Here is a 23646-nt window from a genome sequence, read left to right as displayed (position 1 = left end):
TTCTACTGTTGCTAAAACTTACGACGACACGCTTTTATTATTATTCACATGACATAACATCGATGAGCAGATATTATCATTTTCTTTCTTTCTCTCCCTTTTATTTCATATGTTAAACGTTTTTTTTCGATGCGTGTGGTGTTGTGTAGTTTACTGTTTTAATCTACACATAAAGTTAAAAATTTTTTTAGAAATCTATCTATCTATCTATCTATCTATCTATCTATCTATCTATCTATCTATCTATCTATCTATCTATCTATCTATCATAATACTACTAATATACTATAAAAAATAATAATAACAAATAAAAATATAATAACAATAATTATTATTATAATTGTTATTATTATTATTGTTGTTGTTAATATTATACTAGTGTTATTAGTAGTAATAATAATAGTTACTAGTAATAATAATAATAATAATTATTATTGTATGAATATAATTATATTATATACTAGTACTACTACTAATAATAATAACAATAATAATAATGAGTATATGTAATTATATTAATACAATAATAATCATAATTAAATTATAATGGCATAAATTATAATAATATTTATTAAAAATAATAATAATCATTTTTAGTATTATTCATATTATTTATATTATTATTTTAATAACTAATAAACCAAAAACTCCTATGTCCCAGCTAGATTTTTAAAACAGCGTTCGAGGGTACGCAAAGTGTAATAAACCGCAACGAGAAACGCGGTTTGTAGTTTTTAACATCTTCTGTTTCACCGTGAGCCAGCGGCGGTGGCTGCCTGGCAAGACTACGTTACCCAGAATGCCGCGCGCCCCAATTAGAAACGTCAACGAGCCAGTGAACATTAAGCGGAGCACACCAAAATCCCAAACAAGGAAATGGTGGGGGAATAAAACGACCAGATTATTTAATTAATGCATGTAATAATTAATATTTTATTTTATTGTAATTTAAGACGTATTTATGGGTTAAAATGGATTACGACTTCAAAACAAAGCTGGCAGCCGAGAGGGAGAGAGTGGAAGATCTGTTCGAATATGAAGGTTGCAAAGTGGGTCGAGGCACGTACGGGCACGTTTATAAAGCTAAGCGCAAAGACGGGTAAGATAACCGTGGTCGGTATTGTTCGCTCTGACATTCGCCTCATTGCAGGATGCGTTTCGGGAGTCCTGCTGTGTGTTGAACGCAGCGTTAGATTTGAACCTCCCCGAAGCGATAACCCTGTGTGTGTGTGTGTGTTTTTGTTTTCATGTAACGCACGCGCTCACTCACTCACCAACGGTCTCCCCCTACACACAACCACACGCGCGCGCGCGCTTACTTCCTCCCTTCGCCACTACTCCCCCCGCCTGAAAGCATTGATAATGTTTGTTAGTGTTAGCGGTGGTAGCTCGGTGTGCTACCTGGCACCGCGAGGGACAGGTTTCAGTTAGCCATAGCAAACTTTGTTTACACACACAGTAGATTATTAAGCACTTATTTTATTCGCCATCACTCTGAAGAAGAACATCAGCGCTTATGGGGACATGCTGGGCTGATTCTAGGACCAGAGGGGTGCTGACAGGAGCGGATTTAGGGAATTTTGGGCCCTAGGCAAAGATAGGCAGGGGGCCCCCTGAATTGAGAAGACAACACACAAAACAGACCAATTACACAGATACAGACATTTTAATAGAATAGATTTTTTCTTGTTGTTTTCCTCTCTATATTTTGTACTCAGCTGACTTTTCATGCTGTCTCTAAAGGAATGAAAGATTTTTTCCAAGCACTAAGCTCACTTAGCTGATTGCTCCTTCCTATGTTCCCAAAAAGGCCAAAGTAAATAACCCAGTCCTTCTTTTCACTGTAGACAAGCCATGATCTGCTTCTCTGTTCTCCATTTTTCATTTGGATGAAATAATAGCTGCATGAATCATGACAGCAGACAAGATAGAGGAGAGCAGGAGGCGGGGTTACCAATCTACTTCCTCGGGAGAGCAGAGTTCGCTGCTTTTAGATGTTGGCGCCAAAGTCTCCAGTAGCAGAAAAAAAAGGAACCAGATTTGGCGATAGGGGCTTTTTGAGATCAAAGTGCTAGAGGGGTCAGAGAAGTCACTAAATAAAGTGACTAAAGCGCTAAGTTGGCAACACTGCTCTTCATATTGTTTGTTTTCAAATGGTTTGCTGCTGTCTGGTTGGACCTTTCTGAACATGTGCAGCAAATGGACTGATCCAATATGGTGGACACTGAAGGGGGGGGCTTAATATTATAAGCGTTCTGATGGCATTTTAGCGAAAGGATCTAAAACATAATGTGCACAAATAAGGAATAGTTGTATTAATCAGTTATATAAACAGAGTTTTATGGGGCCCCCAGGAACTTGCGGCCCTAGGAAACTGCCTAATGGTAAATGAGAGCTGTCTGGCAGAGCAAGATTATTTCACTTCTTTATGAACATATTTTTCAAACTTGTTCAGTGCATTTTGCTAATAACTGGCTCCATTATTCACTAATGTATTGTATCTGAGATGTGTGCCAAAAACCCAGAAGATTCAGGGGGGAGACCCATCAGAAAGACCCCCGACCAGGAATCAAACCCGGAAACTTATTGCTGCAAGGCAGCAGTGCTACCCACTGCCCCACTGAGCAGCCTCTAAAAAAAAAAATCAGTGATAAATCCCCTATAAAGCTCTTGTTTCCTATTTGATTATTAAAGCAACACTGTCTACATTTTAGTCACTGGGAGCACAAAGGCTTGTAACCTCAAGGTTTCACACTGCACTGGAATTTGCCATCAGATACTTTAGCCTTACAGACTGGGATATCATGGAGGAAACGCCCACTCTGATTTAAATCCTAAACCAGAGAACCAAAAATGTGTCTGATAATAATAATTGAACATATTGATCTCACATTGGAGAAACTTTCCTCTGTATTTAACCCATCCCTGTGCGGAGCAGTGGGCTGCCATCGTGCGGCATCCAGGGAGCAGTGTGGGGTAAAGGGTCTTGCTCAGGGACCCCAGAGTGTAGGCTGTAGGTATCAAACCGGGTACTTTCAACCTCCTCAGAGCACAAGCGCACTGCTCTAACCTCTTGGTCAACACGTGTGCAACAAAATAAGTTCAGATCTGTTTTGTGGCACAACAACAACTATTAACTTATTTAGCTGGTGTTTAAAGGAAGTTCAGACTGCTGTATAGCAGCGCCCTGGGTCACATGATCCTCTACAGTTCCATACAAGCTGCAAAGCGATGCTGCGATGAGGCTTTTCATGGAAGGATGGAACATGACTGTAGTAGTGGCATAAAGCGTTTTGGAGATCCCTCTTGGTAATTTATTTGGGTTAAAGGTGTTGATTGGATTTAATCACCCAGAATCCCCGGTAGTAGCTTAGATGTTTTGTCCATAATATTGCTCCACTCTGTTTCCTCTCAGCACATCCAACATAAACATGTTTTATTCTTATTCTGCTTTGTAGACCAAGAGAAAGAGGTAAAAATGATGAAGTGGAAGTATGACGGTGGGACATAGAAATCTGAAGATGACTTGATGGGACATCTGGTGCAGAAACTGTTTAAATTTAATGCCTACAATATATATATATTACTTCTTATTTTTGATGTATTTTCTCCTACAAACTTCAGTTTCTTTATTTCACTGAGGATTAATCTGGCCTTTCAGATTAAGCGCTCCATCCCACACTTTGTAACTGTGGTAGTAAAGTTGATAATAACCCCAGCAAACGTCATAGCTTAAATACAAAAAACAGAAAACATCAGTGTTTCAGATTAAACAGTTTGAGTGACAGAGCACTGCCGTGGCATTAGTATCAGTCTGTGTCCTCAGCCAAAGCTTTTGGTCCTTCTGTGACACCATTGACTGATGAGAGAATTTAAGGTTTGCTTTGTGTAGCTCAGTGTCAGCTGCAGGTGGCCTTTCATTAAAGTGTGAGGAAAGTGTCAAGGTGATGTCAGGTCAGGAGTGATCACAGTGAGAGCAGCAGCAGCTCTTTTCTGCTACCAGTGGACACTGACAGGCTTTCCCTTTCTATGTAGTAACCAGTTACACTTGAAAAGGCACTTTATTCTCTCTAGATTTACTGACTGACTATTACTAGATTTAAAGGAAATAAAAACCTCTTTAACTCCTCCTGGTCAGTAGGTGGCGCACTCATATTTGACCGGTTTTATTACCACCTTCAGTTTTAGGCTACTGTTTGACACATAGGCCTTTTCTTAATTCACTAGAACGCGAGTACCGACTCATGTTCTCGCCAAGTATGTTCTAGAGAAGAACACAGGGGACTCTATGATGAAGCTGCTAAAAAAAAGTCTCATCTTTTGCGTTTTATCATTAAAATTATCAACAACTTTGGAGCAACCTAAAAGGAATAGGAACGTTTCAGCGGTTTAGTTTTTATTTAAATTATCTCGTCGTGTCATCCTTTTCCTCTGTTATCACTCAACTTATCTGAATTAAAGTTAATTTCAAATTGACTCTTAGTTTATTTACTGTTTTTACTCTACCTATTGTTTAAAATTATGGTTTAAAATATTAGTCCACAAGCAACCTTATTCACATTTTCCCCTAAATTTTCACGTTATTATACTACTCAAATTAAGGGTAAATACACTTAATCTAAGAGATTTTTTAAACTTATTTCTAGGTCGTTTTGGCAGTGTAAAGAAAATCAGGGCAGATGCTTCCATTGGAATCTGTTATCCCCCATGTGGAAAAACGGATATAAAGATTTAACATGAAGAAAATACTCATAAAACTTTGATTAAAAACATAATTTTTGGTTCTATGATCCTTTAAACATGTTTGTTCTCATTTCTTTTTTTGCCTCAGTGGAACTGCTTACCTTTTCAATTTACTGTAGAGGCTCACAATATCAAATCTGAGCCTTCTGAGTCGCCGTAGAGGGGCTTTTAGGGAAGCTGCCTCACCTTTAATGCCTCACCGTATCTCTCCTCTCCTACCTGTAAACTCTTTAGTGAATGACAGGTCACACATATGTTGACATCTATTCAGAGATGAATGCATAAAAAGTGATGTTTTGCTTTCCGTCCAGAAAGCTTTTTCAAATCGAAATGTCAGAAATAGCGTTGAGTTCAAGGCTTTGTACAGTAGCCCAACAAGGCTTGGAAATTGAACCAGACTAATGGGTCCGCCCCTTTGAATGGGCTCCTGGATGGGAAGTGAAACGTCTTCAAACTTGGAAACAAAGTCCAATGGATTGTTTTATTTTTTACTTTTTTGTAATGATTATGACCTGGATGACTGTGAATCTTCACCAGCATAAATAAAGGCTCCAATGCTGTTCATGCTATAATGGCAGACATGTGATATATAGAATCTTAAAAAGGCTTTATTAATATTGATTATTATTTATCACACCTCCAATGCTATGCAGGTCTTTCCTGTTCTCTACTAGGAGTAAAGATGATGTCTTATTGTAGAAAATAAACTGGTCACTGTCAGTTTGATCAGTTCAGTTTGTTTTAGCTGCTATCTATCTTCTTATTTTAGCCTTTCTAGCTGTGTAGGAATGTCTACAAATGTGTATATTTTCATTCTCCTGGGATCTATACTCTCAGGAGGATACAAGTGTTTGTTATTCTCTTGAGAGTAAAAATCTTTAATGCTGAGATTACAAAAAGCCCGTCAATATTTTCAAAGCCATCCTCTTGCACGAAAGAGAGATCTTAAAGGCTTAAAAGGGTAAAGCTGTCAAAGTTTACTGACATCCTCTCATCCTTCCTGATATCTGCTACAGCTTTTCTTTCTGCTTCAAAGGAGGTTTTCTTTATAAACACAGTTGTTTTGTCTTCATTCGATAGCCAACTTTGACTCTTTTTCTTCCCTTCAGCCAGTGCAAGAAGACTTTTGCACTTGGTAAAATCATGATAATTATCTTCTCTAAACATTAAGTCTTTCAGGTACTTTGTGTTACTGCACTGGCAGATTGTCGCACTTATTCTGAGTCGAATTTTCTCAAAACAAAATGAATATTTGAAGAGAATTTGCTCTTGCTTAGTATATCAATATCATTAGGATAATTATTGATGATGTGTGAGGTTATTACACCTTAATTTGCTGCCTGTTGTGCATCAGAACTGATGTTTTCCCGAATAGTTTATCTAATCAGGTCATTTCCTCTGTCCGTATATACAATGTGATTGTCACGTGGCAAATATTTGTGAATGGAATGAGAGCGGTGTCCTTCAGCTAACAACAAAGTGTAATATTTTGATAAGGCTGGAGCCATGGATGTCGCTTCATCTACCAATGTGTCTGATATACGAGGGGCGTTCAATAAGTAATGACCCTGGACCACTTCCAGATGTTTGATCGAGCTGAAATTTAGCATGTGAAGTATTTTAAATCTCTATAGATTAAATAGCAAATTACAGCTCTGAACTATTTGAGGTTTCAGATTTACTGGTGTTAAAACTGAGTCGTCTGAGTTTTTGCATTTGAAAGGACGCACACAATGGGAGACTTTTGATCAAATCAAAGTAACTTATAGTGATAATGTTGCATAATATAACCTAGTAAAACATTTTACAACGTCATATAACAGGCATCATCACCATAAGTTACTTAAATTTCATCAAAAGTTTCCCGTGGTGTGATTCCAGATCACTGCTCGACACTCAACAGGCTCCATTTCAGACTTTACTCTATTCAATCACCTGTAAGTCAGAAACCAAAATTATTTCAGAGCTGTAATTTGCTACGTAATCTATAGAGATTTAAATAATGTCACATGCAAAATTTCAGCTTGATCAAACGTCTGGAAGTGGGTCAGGGGTATTGGTTATTGAATGCCCCTCGTATGTCATGGGTACTTGTTGATGGCATTAAAATGATTTCTTAGAGCATTAAAAAGCATTAAATTAGAGTTACTCATTCCTGTATAAACCCTGTTATAATTTCTATCAAAGTCTGTTTTCATGTCTCATTGTTATTTAATACATATGAGTTATGAGTCATCTTTTTTCAGGAAACCCATCCAGAGAGAGAAAGCTTGAAGGTGTAAACACAGAGCTTACCTTTAACAATATCTAAACAAAAACCCCGAAAAAAACTATCTGGCTGACCTTAGACTGTCGGTTAGATAGACTTTTTCTGCAGCACCCTCTCTGAACATTTTCATTCAGACTGGTTAAGTCATATGTTACGTTTATTATTGAGATTTTAAAAGTGCAATAAAATCATCCCAGGTTTCTGATATCCTAGCATTTCATATAATATAGACGTCTCTCTGCTGGAGGTGTGTTTTACTAATCTACTTACACTCAGGTTAGGTCGCTTCTTTATGGAAAGGAAACAGATTAGAAATCCCCTTGTTCCTAGAGTATTGGATCTCTTTGCCTTTGCCCTGCAGAGTGAGGAATAAAGCATTTCATGTTTAGAATCTGCTTACACAAGGTGAGCTGGTTTTCTTTCCAGACCAACAGATGAAATGTGAGGAGTGTCTGTGCTGCTTAGTGTCAGCCCAGGGCGCCTGAGAGCTTCTTTTAAACCGTGTCCGTCTGAGATGCAAATGAACCTGAAGAGGGTTTTGATGTGAGCCTCACCAGGAAACGTTTTGATCTGTGCACGCTCCACACTCTGGATGCTTGTTTTCAATTTACTGGAGTCTCTTGGCTCTGGTTTTAATGGGCTGTCTCTCCTTTTCGGCCTGATTTGAAACCTGTGGCGCTAAACACAGGGATGATGCTCAGTTAAAGGCGTCCCTGTTCACCTGCTGAATCTGCTCTGTATCTGATTCATAAGGGAAAATGGGGACAACAGGGAAATCTGCCAACTGAGTGGCATTGAGGCCAGTGTGCAGGTTAAGTTTCTGTCTTTGCATCAAGGACGAATGCAGGCCAGTGATCCTCATCAGTGGCATTTGAAGTCCTGCATGGAGAGAAAGTCTCCTTCCTCCTTTTAAAACAACTTTCACCTTAATGACCAAATGCTCTAAGGCCCAATCAGGGAACAGGGAGCGTTTCAGATCTGCTTTTCTTAAAGGTGAAGATAAAAGGCAAAAGATGCCAGCTCTTCCAATGCTAACCTTTGGTTACTAATGGCAACCTTTGTTTAGCTTTAAGAAAATTATAATTTAGCAAATATTGCACCCAAACAGCCCTCTGTGATTCCAGCACTATACAGGGAAACAATTCAAAGCTAAAAGTGATGATTAATATTGAATCTCAGGCTACGTTCACACCTAAAGCAGCTGGTTTACATGCAAAGTCAATGGTTGACGCACAGCAAAATGTCCTGCAGTGCGTCTGAACAGCAGGAGCAGTGCCTCACGTGCTTCTGAGCATCTGACGCATGGGACACGCTGCAAAAGCAGTAGCTGCTGGAGTTGGAAAAATTGAACTTTTGCTGCTGGAGAAGCATATCTGGGAGCTGGCAGGGAGACGGATACAGCACTGCTGAAGCAGAGCGCTATGATCAAACCTCTGAAACAGTTTATTAACGCCTTAATTAACTTAAAATGTCGAAACCTGCCGTCAAAATATGTTCGCTTTTACTATTCTGGTTCTAGCAGTTTGGATTACGGACGTAAAAAACTCTAACATCTACTTCCAGCCGCCGTTAACAGAGGCTGCTGTTGAACGGGATTCCCAGTGACAGCGCGCTGCCGGTGTACGGGGTCTGATCGGCTCCGACAGAGAAATAATATTGGAAGGCAGGGTGGTAATCTGGATGAACTGACTGCATAGATGAAGTTTTCAGGCGGACTTTCTCACTGAAAAACATTAAAACTGCTTTTTACCCCCTGATCAAAGCAAATATAGCTGCCATTGTTCCAGGCAAAGAAAGGATAGAGTAGCTCTGCCAAACGCGCATCAGACCCACTTTACCACCGTGCAGCTAGAGCAGCAAAGATGCTTCAGCCGCGCGTCAGAACTAAACTTGTACAAGCATCAAGCTTCTGCTGCTTACGGTCTGAACGTAGCATTACGCTCATAATCGACTTCAGTCGAGTTTCAGACAATAATCCCAGGTTTAAACAGTGAAGAACCCTTTAAATGTTTCCGGTTTAAAAACTAGCTGCTGTTTTATTGTGTTCAGATGTTTACTGCAGCAGTTTTAGCTTTTTGAGGTGAAATGAATTTATTATTTCGCATCATTTGCCTTTTCATCACCTTCTACTGAGTTTGAGCTGTTTTCCTTCAGGTTGCATTGCTGTAAACGAAGTGGATTTCTCAGTAAAACCCCACTAGGATACTACATTCTCTCATTGGGTGTTTGTGTGAATGCCACTTACATTCATGTGAGATTTTTCCACACGAGGGGATTGTGCAACTCTGCCCTCTAATAACAAGACTCCTCCTTTCTGCTTTTCTCCCCACAGGAAAGATGAGAAGGAATATGCACTGAAACAAATTGAAGGCACTGGAATCTCTATGTCGGCCTGCAGAGAAATTGCTGTAAGTCACAGTTTTTTTTTTTATTATACCAAGGCGATGATGTGAGAAGATTTCCTCCCTTTAAGGAGACCCTGCTCCTTTGAATCTCCCACTATGGAGTCAAACATCTAAGTTTTAAACCCCCCTGTGGACATGCATTAATACCTCTGAATAGGAACTACTGTCTTTTAGTGTTAATTGTTGAATGATTTACGATATATGATGATTTATACTATAGAGAAGAGATCTGTGATATTTTTAACAGCTGCACCTAATGTTTGGAAATAAATCAATAGGAAATAAATCTGATAAAATGTTCACTTTTTCCATTTGATCCAGAACCATGTGGTGTTCTAGTGGAGAAGGGCAGAGGAAGGATTTACTCTCTACAACTTTCACAGCTAAACTAAGGCAGCTTGGTCGTTAGGTCTGACTGGTTTCTAAAGGCTGATTTTTAATTATTTTTAAATAGTGTTAAAATTAGTGTTGGACCGATACCAATACTAGTATCGGGCGATCCAGCCAAAAGTTTATTCAACTATTGTCACCCATTCCAGGTAGGCAATAAAAAGTTTTATATTAGTCTTTTTCCTGCTTCACAAAGCTAGGCAGCAGCTTGACAAAGCCATGATGGCAATTATTTTACATCCAAGTAGTATGCAGTTCTTCATATATAAACACACACATCAATTTCAAACACATGCTATCGATATCGGCCGATACTGCACAACCGGGTATCGTGTATCGGTATCGGGTCCAAAAAATGGCATCGGCGCAACACTAGTAAAAAAATTAAATTCTGGCTTATACGTCTTGTCCTTTTTATTTAGATGGTTAAAAAACAGTAATTATTATCAATGTTGAATAATATAAATGGCTTACATCATGGTAGATATATTTTGCCATATTACACGGCCCTACATAACTGCACTGCATTTTTTAATGAAAAGCATATTTATTAGAAACTAAATATGAATTGTTCTGACTCAGTCTGTATTAGGGCTGGGTAAAAAAATCGATTTTATTGATTTTGGATTGATTCCTTTAGATCTTTGCAAAATCGATGTGTAGGGAATGAGATTGATTAGTTTTATAGTGACGTTCACATGTGCAAATGCCGACCCAAGTAACACACCGCGCTCAGCAAGCTGAAGTCTGATGTCTGGAACCATTTTGTGTTTGAATCAGCTAAAGATGATGTGCTTGATATGTGACATTAAGGTGACTTCCCTCTACACTGATGGTTAGTGGTGCCTCGCATCTCGTGCTACAGACCACCAAGATTGTTCAAGCCAGACAGCTGCAAATAGAGCCAATAGGTTGACTGAAGACATTAACAAATGGGGCTGAGCAGCAAACACCCTGTAGTTGTTACAGATTACGCTGCTAATATGGTTTATGCAGTGAAGATAATGCAGCTCATGCATGTCTGTGTCACGTCTGCCTGCTCGAGTGAGGCTTCACTTTTTCACTTTTCACAAACAAGTTTGCACTTATGAGACAGTTTGCACTTTGTGTTTAATATGACAGGAACAAATTAAATACATGAGTATTTTGAAACACAGTTGAACCTTTTTCATTATTGTAAAAACAGATGTAAAAACAGATCGAAATGAATCGATTTAGAACTGTATGAATCAAAATCGAATCGATTCAGGACTTTGGCCAAAATACCCAGCTCTAGTTTGTATGCATGTTCTGATTCTGATTCTGATGTAGTCTGAAATGAAATGCAATGCTCTGATAAGGAATTTTACCAAACTGTAACTGAAATCATTTGCTTTGGGAATTCAGTTTGTCTATTTTTCCTTTTAATTCAGTTTTATTTAGAAAATGAAGTTATCATTTTCTGATGGCACAAGTTTCTGCCAAAATTTGTAGCCTCTTATTCTTATTTTATATTTGTTTATTTTTTTTGTTCCTCTTATTTTGCTGAATCCCTCCCCTATTCTATTCTATTCTATTCTATTCTATTCTATTCTATTCTATTCTATTCTATTCTATTCTATTCTATTCTATTCTATGTTTTTACTGATGAGGAGAATGTTTATATTTGTTGACTCTTATTACGGGACAGTGTATGGAGGTCTGTTCTATGTCGATCAGCTGATCGACATAGAACAGGACTAAAGTTAGCTTGGGCCTTCTTTTTATCTTCTGTATACTCTAAATATCTGGCTTTGCAAATGTTCTAAACATTAATTCCTTTTTTATTGAAGCAACTCAGTGTCACAGTAAAATAAAAAATCCTGTTTCTCTGACATCCTTTAATCTTAGTTGGTTTATTTGTTTATGGCAGAAATCCCAGCTTGAGAAGTTGCTGTTTTTGACAAAATCCTTTTCAATCCACTTTTTAAAAAGTCTGACGGGATTCTAATCGGCACTGTATCGTGGAAAAGAAATAGAATAGAATAGAAAATCCCTTTATTGTCCCAGAACGAGGAAATAATGCAGTTTCAGCACCAAAACAACAGGCATCATATTTAAATGGTGACACAAATAAAGACAGAATAAAATGGAAAAAGGTTGAAAAATAAAAAAATACTGTACAGTAAGGGTAAAAAGAAGTTTTGAATATGAATTCTGTGCAGTCATATAAAAGAATAAATAACCAAAATATACAGCTGTGGATATTTTTGACATTAGGGGGATATAAGAAATGGCAGCAACACAAAATGACAGCAGCTTTTTAATTAAAGTGACCAAAATAAGGAAATATGCAAAAATAAGCATGAGTGTTAATATTTATTTTGAAAACTCATCCTATTCCTGCTGTACATGGTGGAGGCTCTGTGATGCTGTGGGCCTGTTTCACTTCCAAAGGCTGTAGGAACCTTGTTAGAGAGCATGACATCATGAACTCCCAGTAATCTGCTGCCAGTAAACAGAAAGGAAGCCACTATGACATCATCTAGTATGATATAGATCCTAAACAACCGAACAAATCCAGATGATCATCCCCGTTCCTAAACCCTACAAAAAAGCTCTGGGCTGAGCTAAAGAGACGAGAGCATGAGGCTCCAGGACTCTGGAGAATCTGAGAAGGAAGATGAAGAATCAATGAGGCCTCGCTCTGTTTGCTCCGACCTTTTAGATGGTAACAGAAAACTGCAATCCATGCACAGCAGGGATACACTGCAGAACATGATCCAGGAATTAGTAAAATGTCTTAAAGTAGTTGCATTTACCGTTCATTTAAACAGGTAAATAAGATTTGCCAACAGAATGACTTAGTTTGCCTTTAAAATAAGATCATTAGATGTTATGCACTTTAAATAGGATATTTATGGTATATTATCTTATATGAAAAACATCTCATTCCATTTGCAAATTGTTCTACCAGCTCAAATCAATGAAAAAATACACTCAATATGCTTATATTTCAGCTTTTACAGTACAGTAACAATTCTACTGATATAGGCAGAAAACTAAAACCATCTGCTCACATAAAAACTTATTGTTTCTACATTTCTATGAGAAATCTGAGACGTTTCCCACATCTCAACCAATAAAGAGTCACTTGGGCAACAGTTGTATGTAACACTACCCCCATTACTGAGTGAAGCTAAACACCAAGTAATGTTTAATCACACTGGCTGCTGAGGTCAAAAGTCTGGAAATTTAAGGTAGTTGCACAACGAAGGCCCAGTCTTCTGTAGCAGACCAGCTGACAGCGCAGCTCATGCAACATGTCCGCTGAGACAAAGGTGTGTTGCAACTGCAGTGCCCAGCTCGCTGAGGCGTCGTCTCCTGGGGAACCGGACCTGTTCTGCAACTGTGAGCAGGGAGTTCTTCGGTTGTACAGCCGTAGAAACCTGTTGGTTCATGTGTGTCTGTGGCTCATTTACAGGAAGTCTGAGCCTCCCATGCTGGACAAAAACAAGTGGTTTATTTTATTGACTAAGGCTGCGGCAGCTGTCCAGCGCTCACCTTTGATTCCAGCATCTCAATAAACCACTAAACCCATAAATCTTCACACCGCAGCTCCTTATCCTGAACGTCCATCTGTGATTAGTTGGATACCTGGTCTGGTTCGTATCTGATCACTAAACAATAAAAACTAATCATTTAGCTGTTTCCTTCTAATAGAGCAACACAGCAAAGCAAAGATTTACTGGTTAATTAGTCAGGCTATCTGCTCAGGTAGCTCCCTCACAGATATGCTCTTGGTTTGTAATCCAGCAAGTACTACTACAGCTGCCATCCTTTGATAATAGGGTTTCCTTAACAGAAAGACAGCAATCCATTCTTTTTTTCTCACAAAAATGATTCCCAGAAAGTTTATTCTTTTGATCACTGCTAGACATTATAAAGGGAAATGTGCATTTCACTGTTGCACTGCAAAAATGATCTAGAAAGAAGTAAAAAATTCTTAACTGAAGTATATTTAGCTTTAATTAGAGTTGGTAAATCAGAAGATCTGCCAACGTAATGAGTATTTTTACCCTTCAAATAAGAAAATGTGATAATCTTCACTTGAAATACTTACTTTTTCTTATTTTAAATGTAAACTGTCTTATTCCACTGGCAAAGTGTCCCACTTACCTCATAAATTCATGAAAAAATGCACTTGTTTTAAGAAAAAAGGACTTATTTACATTTCATTTTTTTGCAGTGTGGAAGCGGCTCATTCACTGTTGAAAAGCTGTATGCATCGTTTTTGTCTACACTTTGTGTATAAATAAAGTTAGTCTAAGTCTATGTCTTATTAAAGGAAAAGTCAGCTCATATTCAGAATTCAAACTTCTGAAACTACTTTAAATATGAAATTATTACATCCTGTTCAATAAATGATCAGTGTTTTTAATTCAGAGTAATTTTCATGTGAATGTGCTTTACTGGAGGCATCCATCTTTGCCAAAGAACTCTACTGCCACCTACTGGTTTGTGACGTCACGGTGCGGTATCGGCTGTTGATCAAGTCCCAGTGCTGTATCTGGTGTTTGTCACAACGCGCTATTATCCAAGTCATCTTGAAAACATTCTTCTTCCAAATGTTGGCTACATATTACGGGTTTTTTCTCTGGCCAGAAGTTCGATGGCAAATCCTCCCTCTTCAAGTTGGCGATCCAACGACCAACCCGTCCGTGGAGGATCAGGAATCAGAAAGGTGGAATAACTCTTTTTTTTTTTTTTTTTTCACTTTTACCCGATGTATTCCATCATCCAGCTGCCATGCACGTGGGCATTGTCAGTTTCACTATAGCTCTGGTGAATTTCAATGGTGAAGTCCTCTGGAAATCTTCAATAATTGTTGTTGATTGCAGATGTGTCTAGTAGTTCCCATTGATTTTGCTTGTAAAGCGGGGAGAATGGCGCTAGGCTTTGGGCAAAAATGGCCGCTCCAAGACTCAGTGATCGCAACGAAAAATGTCCGGGTTCGATTCCCGGCCCGGGGTCTTTCTGCATGGAGTTTGCATGTTCTCCCTGAGCATGCATGGGTTCTCTCCGGGTACTCCGACTTCCTCCCACAGTCAAAAAAAATGACTGTTAGGTCAACTGGCTTCTCTAAATTCTCCTTAGGTGTGAGTGTGTGTGAATGGTTGTTTGTCTCTGTGTTGCCTTGCGATGGACTGGCAACCTGTTCAAGGTGTACCCCGCCTCTTACCCATTGACAGCTGAAGATAGGCACCAGCACCTCACGTGACCCCGCTTGGGATTAAGTGTGTCAGAAAATGGATGGATGGATAATGAAATCACCACAAACGTATTCGTTTTAGGTATAGATAATGATCCATTGATTACTGATGCTGATGCTCACCAGACTTTTCCTTTAAAGAAGAAATGAGCTGACTTTTTGTTAACTTCTGTTCAGTTCTCTCCTCAACCCTTTTTTTTACACTTTGCCATTTCTTTAACATATAAACAAACAATTTCTGCTCTTATGTACTTTAATCAGAGTATCAAGTTGTTTTGTTGCAGTTATTACATTTTCTGGGTAAGAAATGCTCATTAAAATGTTTTGAGTGGAGGTGTTCAGGGATTTAGGCGTCTTGCAGAGAGCTATTTGGTTTTTGGGCGGAGACATGAATAAGAGGATCATCTGCTGTAAAAAGAGCCTAGGTTTGGTTTGTCAGGGCAAAAAAGGAGCCAGGTTTTGTCCATCGCATTACAACTTTTACCTTTACCTATTAGATATGAGTCATGCTTTAAAGAATGAGACATTAGATAGAAAAATATGTTGGAGCTCTGCTCAGTGACTCACTAAGGGTGTGGATGTGTGACTGGGATGATGGATGTCTGGGTTTGGATGGATGGTTTGTTTTCTCCAGAAGTTTCCTATTTCTTTCTCCAGTATTGAAAAGCACGGAAAAATAAGAATACCACTAAGTTTTTAGTCCCTATTTACGCCTGTTTTTCCTTGTTAAGTTTCTGTAAAGCTCTTTAGGTAGTTATAACCATGTATTTAACTGAAGCAGGCTTTCAAATATTTGTGTTTTTGTGTGACTTGATTTGAAGCAGATAGGGAGAGAATGTGGGCCAACAGGTGGGTTTTTGAAACCGATTATTAAACTGCTCAAACATGTCCACCAACATAAAAGGAGAGTTTTCACAGCTCCTTACTTTCCGTGTTTCGATCTTTATTAAAAATACATTAAATGGCTCTGAATACATGCTGAAATTGCTGACTGGACATTTAAAGTCCAGCAGGTTAATCCAAAGTCAATAAAATTATTTCTATGTTTCTAAGACCAGAGTCTGTGTAAAAGCACAATTCTTTCAATTCAATTCAGTTTATCTCTATAGTGGCAATTCACAACACGTGTCATCTCAAGGAACTTTCCAGTTCACCAGATCATCCAGTCAGATTGATTTAAAGTTTTGTATCCAAGGGAAACCAGTTGATTGCATCGACTCATTGACTCGAATGCAATCCCTCAAACTAACCATGCTTGTAGTGAGAGCGGAGAGAAAAAAATCTAAAGATACATGTAAAAAATAAAAGGAAAATGGCAACATTGATTTTAGGAAAAATTTAATTGATTAAATTCTGGATTAAGGTGCTACATCATAAAATTTGATTGAATCAAAAGCCTTGTGAATGCTTTCTGCGGGATCCTGGTCTTAAACTCTTCCGATTTTGGATGCCAGACAGACAGACATGTTTTCTAAGGTCATTTAGAGTGTTTCCGTAAAAATTCAGAAAAATCCACTGGACTTGGTTTCCAAGATTTGAATACGTTTCGCCACCTCTCCAGGAAGCTTTCTCAATTTAAATCAGACATTTGAATTGAGAAAGCTTCCTGGAGAGGTGGCGAAACGTATTTAGATCTTGGAAACAAGTCCAGTGGATTTTTTTGAACTTTTACGGAATGACTATGACCTGGATGACTGAGAATCTTAATCAGCTTTAGAGTGAGTCATTTAGAGTGAGCCATTCCAATGGATCAGGTGTGTCTGTATGAATGCTGTGTTATTTGTTATTTGTTGTTTGTTAATATCTCAGCGAAATCAAACACAATGGGAAATGTGGTTTTAACCAATGAAAAGCTTCTGGTTCCATTAAAGTACCGTGTTTTCCAGACTATATGCCGCTACTTGACGCTTTGAACCATGCGGCTTATAATAAGGTGCGGCTTTTCAATGGATTTTTCCAAACCACCAGAGGGGTCATAGCTCTGGGGGAATTTGCCTTTGAGCAGCAGTAGAATCTGAACCAGGTCTAGACTGCTTTGATCCAGTTGAACTTTCAGAGTTAGCAGAACTATTGTCTTCATCAAAGCCTTCAACTTGTATGTTAGATCCAGTTCCAACCAGGTTATTTAAGGAGGTATTCCCTTTGATCTCCTCCTCCATTAAACATGTGATTAATTTATCTCTGTGACAAGGATATGTACCTAAGGCTTTTAAGGTTGCTGTAATTAAACCTTTACTTAAGAAACTGCCTCTTGACCCAGATGACTTGGTCAATTATAGACCTATATCCAATCTTCTTTCTTATTTAAAATTCTTGAGAAAGTAGTTGCCAAACAGGTGTGCGATCACTTACACCATTAAATGAACTTCTTGAAGAGTTTCAGTCTGGCTTTAGAGCTCATCATAGCACTGAAACAGCTCTGGTGAAAGTCACTAATGATATTCTCATGGCCTCAGATAATGGACTTGTATCTGTGCTCGTCCTGTTGGATCTCAGTGCTGTATTTGATACAGTTGACCATAATATTCATTTAGAAAGACTTGAATATTTTGTAGGAATTAAAGGAACAGCACTAGGCTGGTTTGAATTGCATTTATCTGACAGATTCAGTTTGTTCACTTTAATGATAAATCTTCCTAATGCTCTAGAGTTACCTGTGGAGTACTACAGGGATCAGTGCTCATAGATTGATTGATTGACTTTATTGATCCCACAGTGGATATATTTACTCAGTACATCAGCTCAAATAGTCAGAGGAGAAAAAGAAGGTGTCAAAGGAAGAAAAAGGTGCATGGGATATATGCAGTATATATAGTGCGTCCAGATACGACAGCTTTTTTTTAAATAGTGGGATCATTATACAGGGTTATTGCACAGGGTGTTTACATGGGTATTTATATAGATGGATCTTTATTTTTATATATGTAGTTATTGCACTGGGTGTCAAATATAGAGAAACAGGTTATTGCCGAGGGTATCAGATAGTAAATTGCACATTAAACATTGCAAAGGTTATTGCAGTTGTAGTGTAGCTAGGGCCAATTCTCTTTACTATATATATGCTCCGAATCAGTAGAGTTATTAGACAGCATGGGATTAATTTTCACTGTTATGCTGATGATACCCAGCTATATCTGTCTATAATCCAGATGAAGCTAACCCATTAAATAGATCAGGCATGACTTGAAGACATAAAAACCTGGATGACTCTTAACGTTCTGCTTCTGAATGCAGACAAAACAGAAGTTATAGTCTTTGAAAAAGAAGCTGATTAGCCAGTCATATCAAAGAGGTTTCTAGAATTTCATTCTTTTATCTGAGGAATATTGCAAAAATTAGAAATAATGATCCTGAGAAACTAGTCCATGCATTTGTTACTTCAAGGCTATTCTAAATCTTTACTATCAGGATGTCCACAAACTATAGTTAAAAGCCTTTAGCTGCTCTCTCTGCTTTTTCTCATAGTAGCTTCATCTGGTCTGTTCCTGTTTGGCTGTGACTCCATCCTGGAGAGAAATATCAGCTGTGCTGCTGCCATCAACACCTTTGTTTATAGATGTTGGAGATCAGCCTTTTTCCAGTGTAGTCCTGTTTCTCTGCCTGTGACTGGCTGGATGTGTTCTCTTCATCCTCTGACATGGGAGCTGGCTCAGAGCTTGTCTGCCTGGCTGTGTGTTTCCTGGATGGGGCTGCCTGTGGAGCTGGTTTACAGTTGCCTTTTGTATCATTGCTTCTTTTTCTATCTCTGCTTCTGTCTCCTTGAACCCCAGTCGGTCTCAGCAGATGGCCGCTCACACTGAGCCTGGTTCTGCTGGAGGTTTCTTCCTGTTAAAAGGGAGTTTTTCCTCTCCACTGTCGCTACAAGCATGCTTATTGTGAGGGATTGCATTCGAGTCAATGAGTCGATGCAATCAACTGGTTTTCTTTAGATAAAAAACTTTTAATCAATCTGACTGGATGATCTGGTGAACTTTAAAGTGCATTGAGATGACATGTGTTGTGAATTGGTGCTATAGAGATAAACTAAATTGAATCGAATTATTATTTCTCAGGGTTGGGAATGACTTTTGTCTTTGGAGAGTAAAACTGCTGCTGTCTCATGTTATGTCACTTTACTTCATAGAGGATGAGCCAGCTTTCTTCCCATAAATCTACTCGTATGCAGTAGTTGTAAGGCAATATTAACCTACTGGTGTTAATAATAGGATCGTCTGCTGTGTCAGGGGTCTGACAGCTGGAAATGTGACTCGCATCAAAATCCCCTTTGCAGAAACGCGATGAACACATTTTTGTGTTATGTCATGACTTTAAAAGAGAGTAAAGTTAAATCTTTAGGATTACAGTCCTCAGCTGCCGTTATGCTCATCTGCATTGTGTGGTTTTTAAATGGCAATTTTCCTTGTTTTTGTTCTCCTGAGAGATGAAATCAAACATTTCTCAGAAACCAAAAGCAAAAGTGTGTCCATCTTTGCTGTGTACAGGTCAGCACAAGTTAATTTTCCACTTATACTTTTGAAAGGAAAGTAAAAACACTGCAAAGAACAATCTAAGTCAACATTTCTTAAAAGTCTATTTGAGCTTAATTTAAGCAGGTTGATAAGATGATCTGCCAATTGATTTATTATTTTTGCTCTTGAAATAAGATAACTAGATATTATGCACTTGAATTAAGATAATGGAGTGTTTTTTTTTTTTCTTATTTTAATCATAAATCATCTCATTCCAGGGTAAATCTTTTTACCTACCTGCTCTATTCAAGATAACATGCTCAGGGAAATATGACTCATGTAACGACTTTTGTAGTGAACTTACCGTAGCAGCAGTATGGGTAGATTAGTCTAATTAATAGTAGGGATACATCAACACATATCTTTTCACTTACAGTCCCTTGATACTTGAATTTAGTTATCTGCAGATCCCGATACGCTTCAGATACCAGAGCACTGTTTGTCATCATAACTGTAGATTTATGAAGTCGTATTTAAATGTCTCACTACAATCAAGCATTATGTGCTCTGCACATTCCAAAAAGAAATTAAATTTAAAACAATCCAGTGGAGTTTGTTGCGTTGAGTTCGAGGTTTTAATATTAGGTTTTTATTAAGGCTATTCTGACATTTGAATTGAAAAAGCTTCCTGGATGGGAAGTGAAACGTCTCCAAACTTGGAAACAAAGTCCAATGGATTGTTTTTATCTTTCTTTTTTTTGGAATGACTATGACCTGGATCACTAAGCGTCTTCACCAGAACATGCGCTATAGATGGGGAATGTGGAGTCAACAAGTCATCCCCATGTCATGTATTTAATCTACCCAGCCAATTATCCAGGTGAGTCCAATCTGCACAGGTTGATTCAAGATGAAGATTGGACTCACCTGCTTCAGTGGGTGGGTAGAACAAATACATGACATCGAGAAGACTTGTTGACTCCACATTTCCCATCTCTGATATATATATATATATATATATATATATATATATATATATATATATATATATATATATATATACCTAAAGGGAACCTGAGATTATTATAAGGTCAGAGAGGAAACTCATAAGCAGTGCAAATCAAGTTGGACAGTTTATGGTAGAAATAGTCTTATGGATCGGCCCCATTTTCACAGATTTCACAGATTAAATTTATTCAGTATAAGGAAAATAACTTCTAGTTAACATTAGTGAAAAATGTTTTTCCTTTTTTGAGCACTCAGTAACTGAGCTGCTGATATTGGCAGTTCAAGGTGGGATTCAGGTACATGTTTGCTATTTGTAATATTTAGGAGACATAAAGAGTAAGAAGGTGAGATATATGATTGTATTTGAAGCTTCAGCTCTGTCGATGACCGGTTAGTTCCACTGAGATGTTTTTGCCACTAAAATGTTTTTGTTTTGTTTTGTTTTTAACTTTCAGGCTTTGCTTTCTACAAGGAAACAGAGACAACTATTCAATCTGTCAAGTTTGCACTTGTGCAGGTTTATGAGGTTGTTGGGATGTTTTGGTTTCATCTTTTCTGGCATTGATGCTGTCATTCCAAACATAGTTTTCATTTAATACAGTTAAGGTAACAAATTACAGATCTTAGCTGTTAACAGATTTAGTTTTTTTTAGTTGTCTTAAAGACAGAGAAAGTTGGACTAGACAACCTTAAAGAAAGTTGTCTGATGTTTGCTGGAAAGCAATACTCTGTTCTTTTCTTTTTTTGGTCTTCTGTGTTCAACCGCAGATGGTATCCAAAGAGTAGCTTGGCTTTGTTTACTGTGATGAGTGGAAAAAAAAGTATTTTTAAGATAAAGTAATTGAGATGTCAGTTCATCAAGATTATGATCCTACTTTTAAATATTTTCTTGTAGTTGTCTGAGCAGCAATTTACAGCTTACAGGCTGGTGGCACTTCCTTGTATCTGCTAAAGCAGTGGTCTCCAACCCTTGTCCTCAAGATCTACTGTCCTACAGATTTTAGATGCATCCCTGCTTCAACACAGCTGAATCAAATGATTGATTACCTTTTCAAGCCATTCATTTGATTCAGCTGTGTTGAAGCAGGGATGCATCTAAATCTGTAGGACAGTAGATCTCGAGGACCAGGGTTGGAGACCACTGTGCTAAAGCCTTTCACTCCTTAGTCTCATTTATCTTTGGATGGAAATACAAACTGTTTGCTGTTATACGTGTGGCGTTAATCCCTAGTCTGTATGGTATTTTTAAAAAAAATTTTTATGGCACTAGTGGGTCCTTTTTTGGACAGTAGGCTGACAGGAAAGGGAGAATGAAGAAGGTGAAAAGGACAACAGGTCTGATTCGAACCCGGAACCCGGCTGTGTCGAGGACTAAGTTCTCCATAAATGGTACGTGTGCGTTAACCACTGCGCCACAGAAGCACGACTCACACCTGTATGTGAGATAGTAATTGGAAAGTAGTTAAATCTTTCAGTGCAGACTGTTGGTCTTTGATCATAGCCCCATTTCCACTACCCTTTTGAAACCATGCCATGATCACGGTAACCAAGATTACTGTTGAGTGTAAATGGCACGCACAACTGAACTGGACTGCGCTAGACACAACTGAACCGCGCTAACATGGTACTAGTTCATCAGTAAGGCTCGGCGCAGCTCAGTTCTGGCTCAGTTCTCGTGTCTCCTCCCATTACAATTAGCCTCTGTAATCATTCAATTTCAGACATTCATAAAAATCCTAGCTTCCCTACCGTGCCACACGTTTTCCAGTGATGATTCTGCTTAGCAGTGTGATGAACCTCAACGTCTGTCCTTGTTTGCTGCTTCTGTAAGCCCTGATTAGACTATCGTTCATCAAATCCACTTCCCAAAAGCCGACTCTGTCAAGTTAATTCACCAAAGGCTGCCTTCTTCGCCTGAATCTCTGCAAACTTCCCATATGTTACAGGCGCCGCCCTGTTTGTTTGCTTGTTTACCTCTATAGAGCAATAGTACCGTAGATCACCACTAGGAGGGGAGGAGCCGGGCAAACATGGTTTGTAAATGGTTGTAAGGAACCGAGCTTGGCATGGTTAACTGGTCCAAGCTCGGATCAGTGTTTAGATGGTAGTGGAAATGGGGCTCAAGTTGCATGAAAGTTAGGACAATTAAGAATTTATTCTTTTTAACGAGGTTTCCACACAGAGCTAACATCGCCACAATTCTTTCATTGAGATAGAAATGTTAAAGTCGTTTAGACTATGAAGCAGACTGTGTTTCCTAATTCATGTTTTTGCAGTTGTTTGTTGTTTTTGTTCCGTTAGTATCATTATCATTCCAAACGTAGCTTCAGTCCTCTGTGGGCGGACGTGAAGATCACATATCTTGTTTACTGATGGGCCCTTTTAGTCATCTCTTGATAACATTTGGACAGACATATCTACAATGCGGAACTTGGTTTTGAAAAGTTTTCCCTGATGAAAGAAATTAAGCTTTTTGTTATTGTTATACACAAACTGACATGCTGGCCTAAATCAGGACTCAGTGTTTTCTACTCTTCTCTCTGTCCAGTGATACAGCCACCAGAATTTGGTTTCCCTCGAAAACATCTCTGAGGCTCAGACAGCTGAACAGAAAGGCCTTTGTGGCTCCCAGACCGCCTCCACGCTTCGTTTGGCAAACAGGCTCGTTCAGCAGGGTTTGGCTGGGATGGGTGGAGAGAGGCTGCTTTGGCTGCGCTGTGTTTCCAGCTTTGCAGAAGAGCTGGTACGAGTAGTTTTTTCCATATAGATGTCCTTCCTCAGGATGTGAAAGTTCAGCAGCAGAGGGTGTTATCCATGCTTAGTTAATCTGATCTTCAGATTACCTATTGGGAGCTTCAGCTGAGGGTAGAGAGGAGGTTGATTTCTCTGACTTTCCGAAAGTAAAGATTAATTTTCCATGTAAATGTTTGAAGGAGGAAGTTGCTGTTATTATTGTTCAGGATAATCTGCCAGAAGTTTAATAAAGGAAACCAGTTGATGGAAGTGGTGTCCACACCTACACTCAGTCATTTCCAAATAAATGTTGTCCACCTTGAAAGCTTTTTAAAATCTTTGTTTGGATGTGGACAGCAGGTACAAGTTTTCATTCTTAATTAATTTGGTGACATCATGCTGATTTATTTAGTCTTCTTT

General features: G+C 38.5%; 1 protein-coding gene across 1 annotated transcript; it reads left to right on the top strand.

Annotated features, from left to right (window-relative positions):
* Positions 1 to 828: 828 nt before the first annotated feature.
* On the top strand, positions 829 to 23411 carry LOC119790787 (cyclin-dependent kinase 8-like). Its single transcript, XM_038296510.1, has 4 exons — positions 829 to 879; positions 954 to 1099; positions 9345 to 9420; positions 23042 to 23411. The coding sequence occupies exons 1-4, from the start codon at positions 877 to 879 to the stop codon at positions 23042 to 23044; spliced, it is 228 nt and encodes a 75-aa protein (XP_038152438.1). The 5' UTR covers positions 829 to 876; the 3' UTR covers positions 23045 to 23411.
* The last annotated feature ends 235 nt before the right edge of the window (positions 23412 to 23646 follow it).

Source organism: Cyprinodon tularosa, unplaced genomic scaffold (assembly GCF_016077235.1).
Source record: "Cyprinodon tularosa strain WSP-4 unplaced genomic scaffold, ASM1607723v1 ctg370, whole genome shotgun sequence".
In the NCBI taxonomy this organism is placed as follows: Eukaryota; Metazoa; Chordata; class Actinopteri; order Cyprinodontiformes; family Cyprinodontidae; genus Cyprinodon; species Cyprinodon tularosa.
This window is presented reverse-complemented; position numbering and strand designations above follow the sequence as displayed.

Excerpts from the sequence above, each read along its gene's own strand:
- LOC119790787 (XM_038296510.1), top strand. Across the intron at positions 1,100-9,344 it reads AAAGCTAAGCGCAAAGACGG|GAAAGATGAGAAGGAATATG; the intron begins GTAAGATAACCG and ends TTCTCCCCACAG.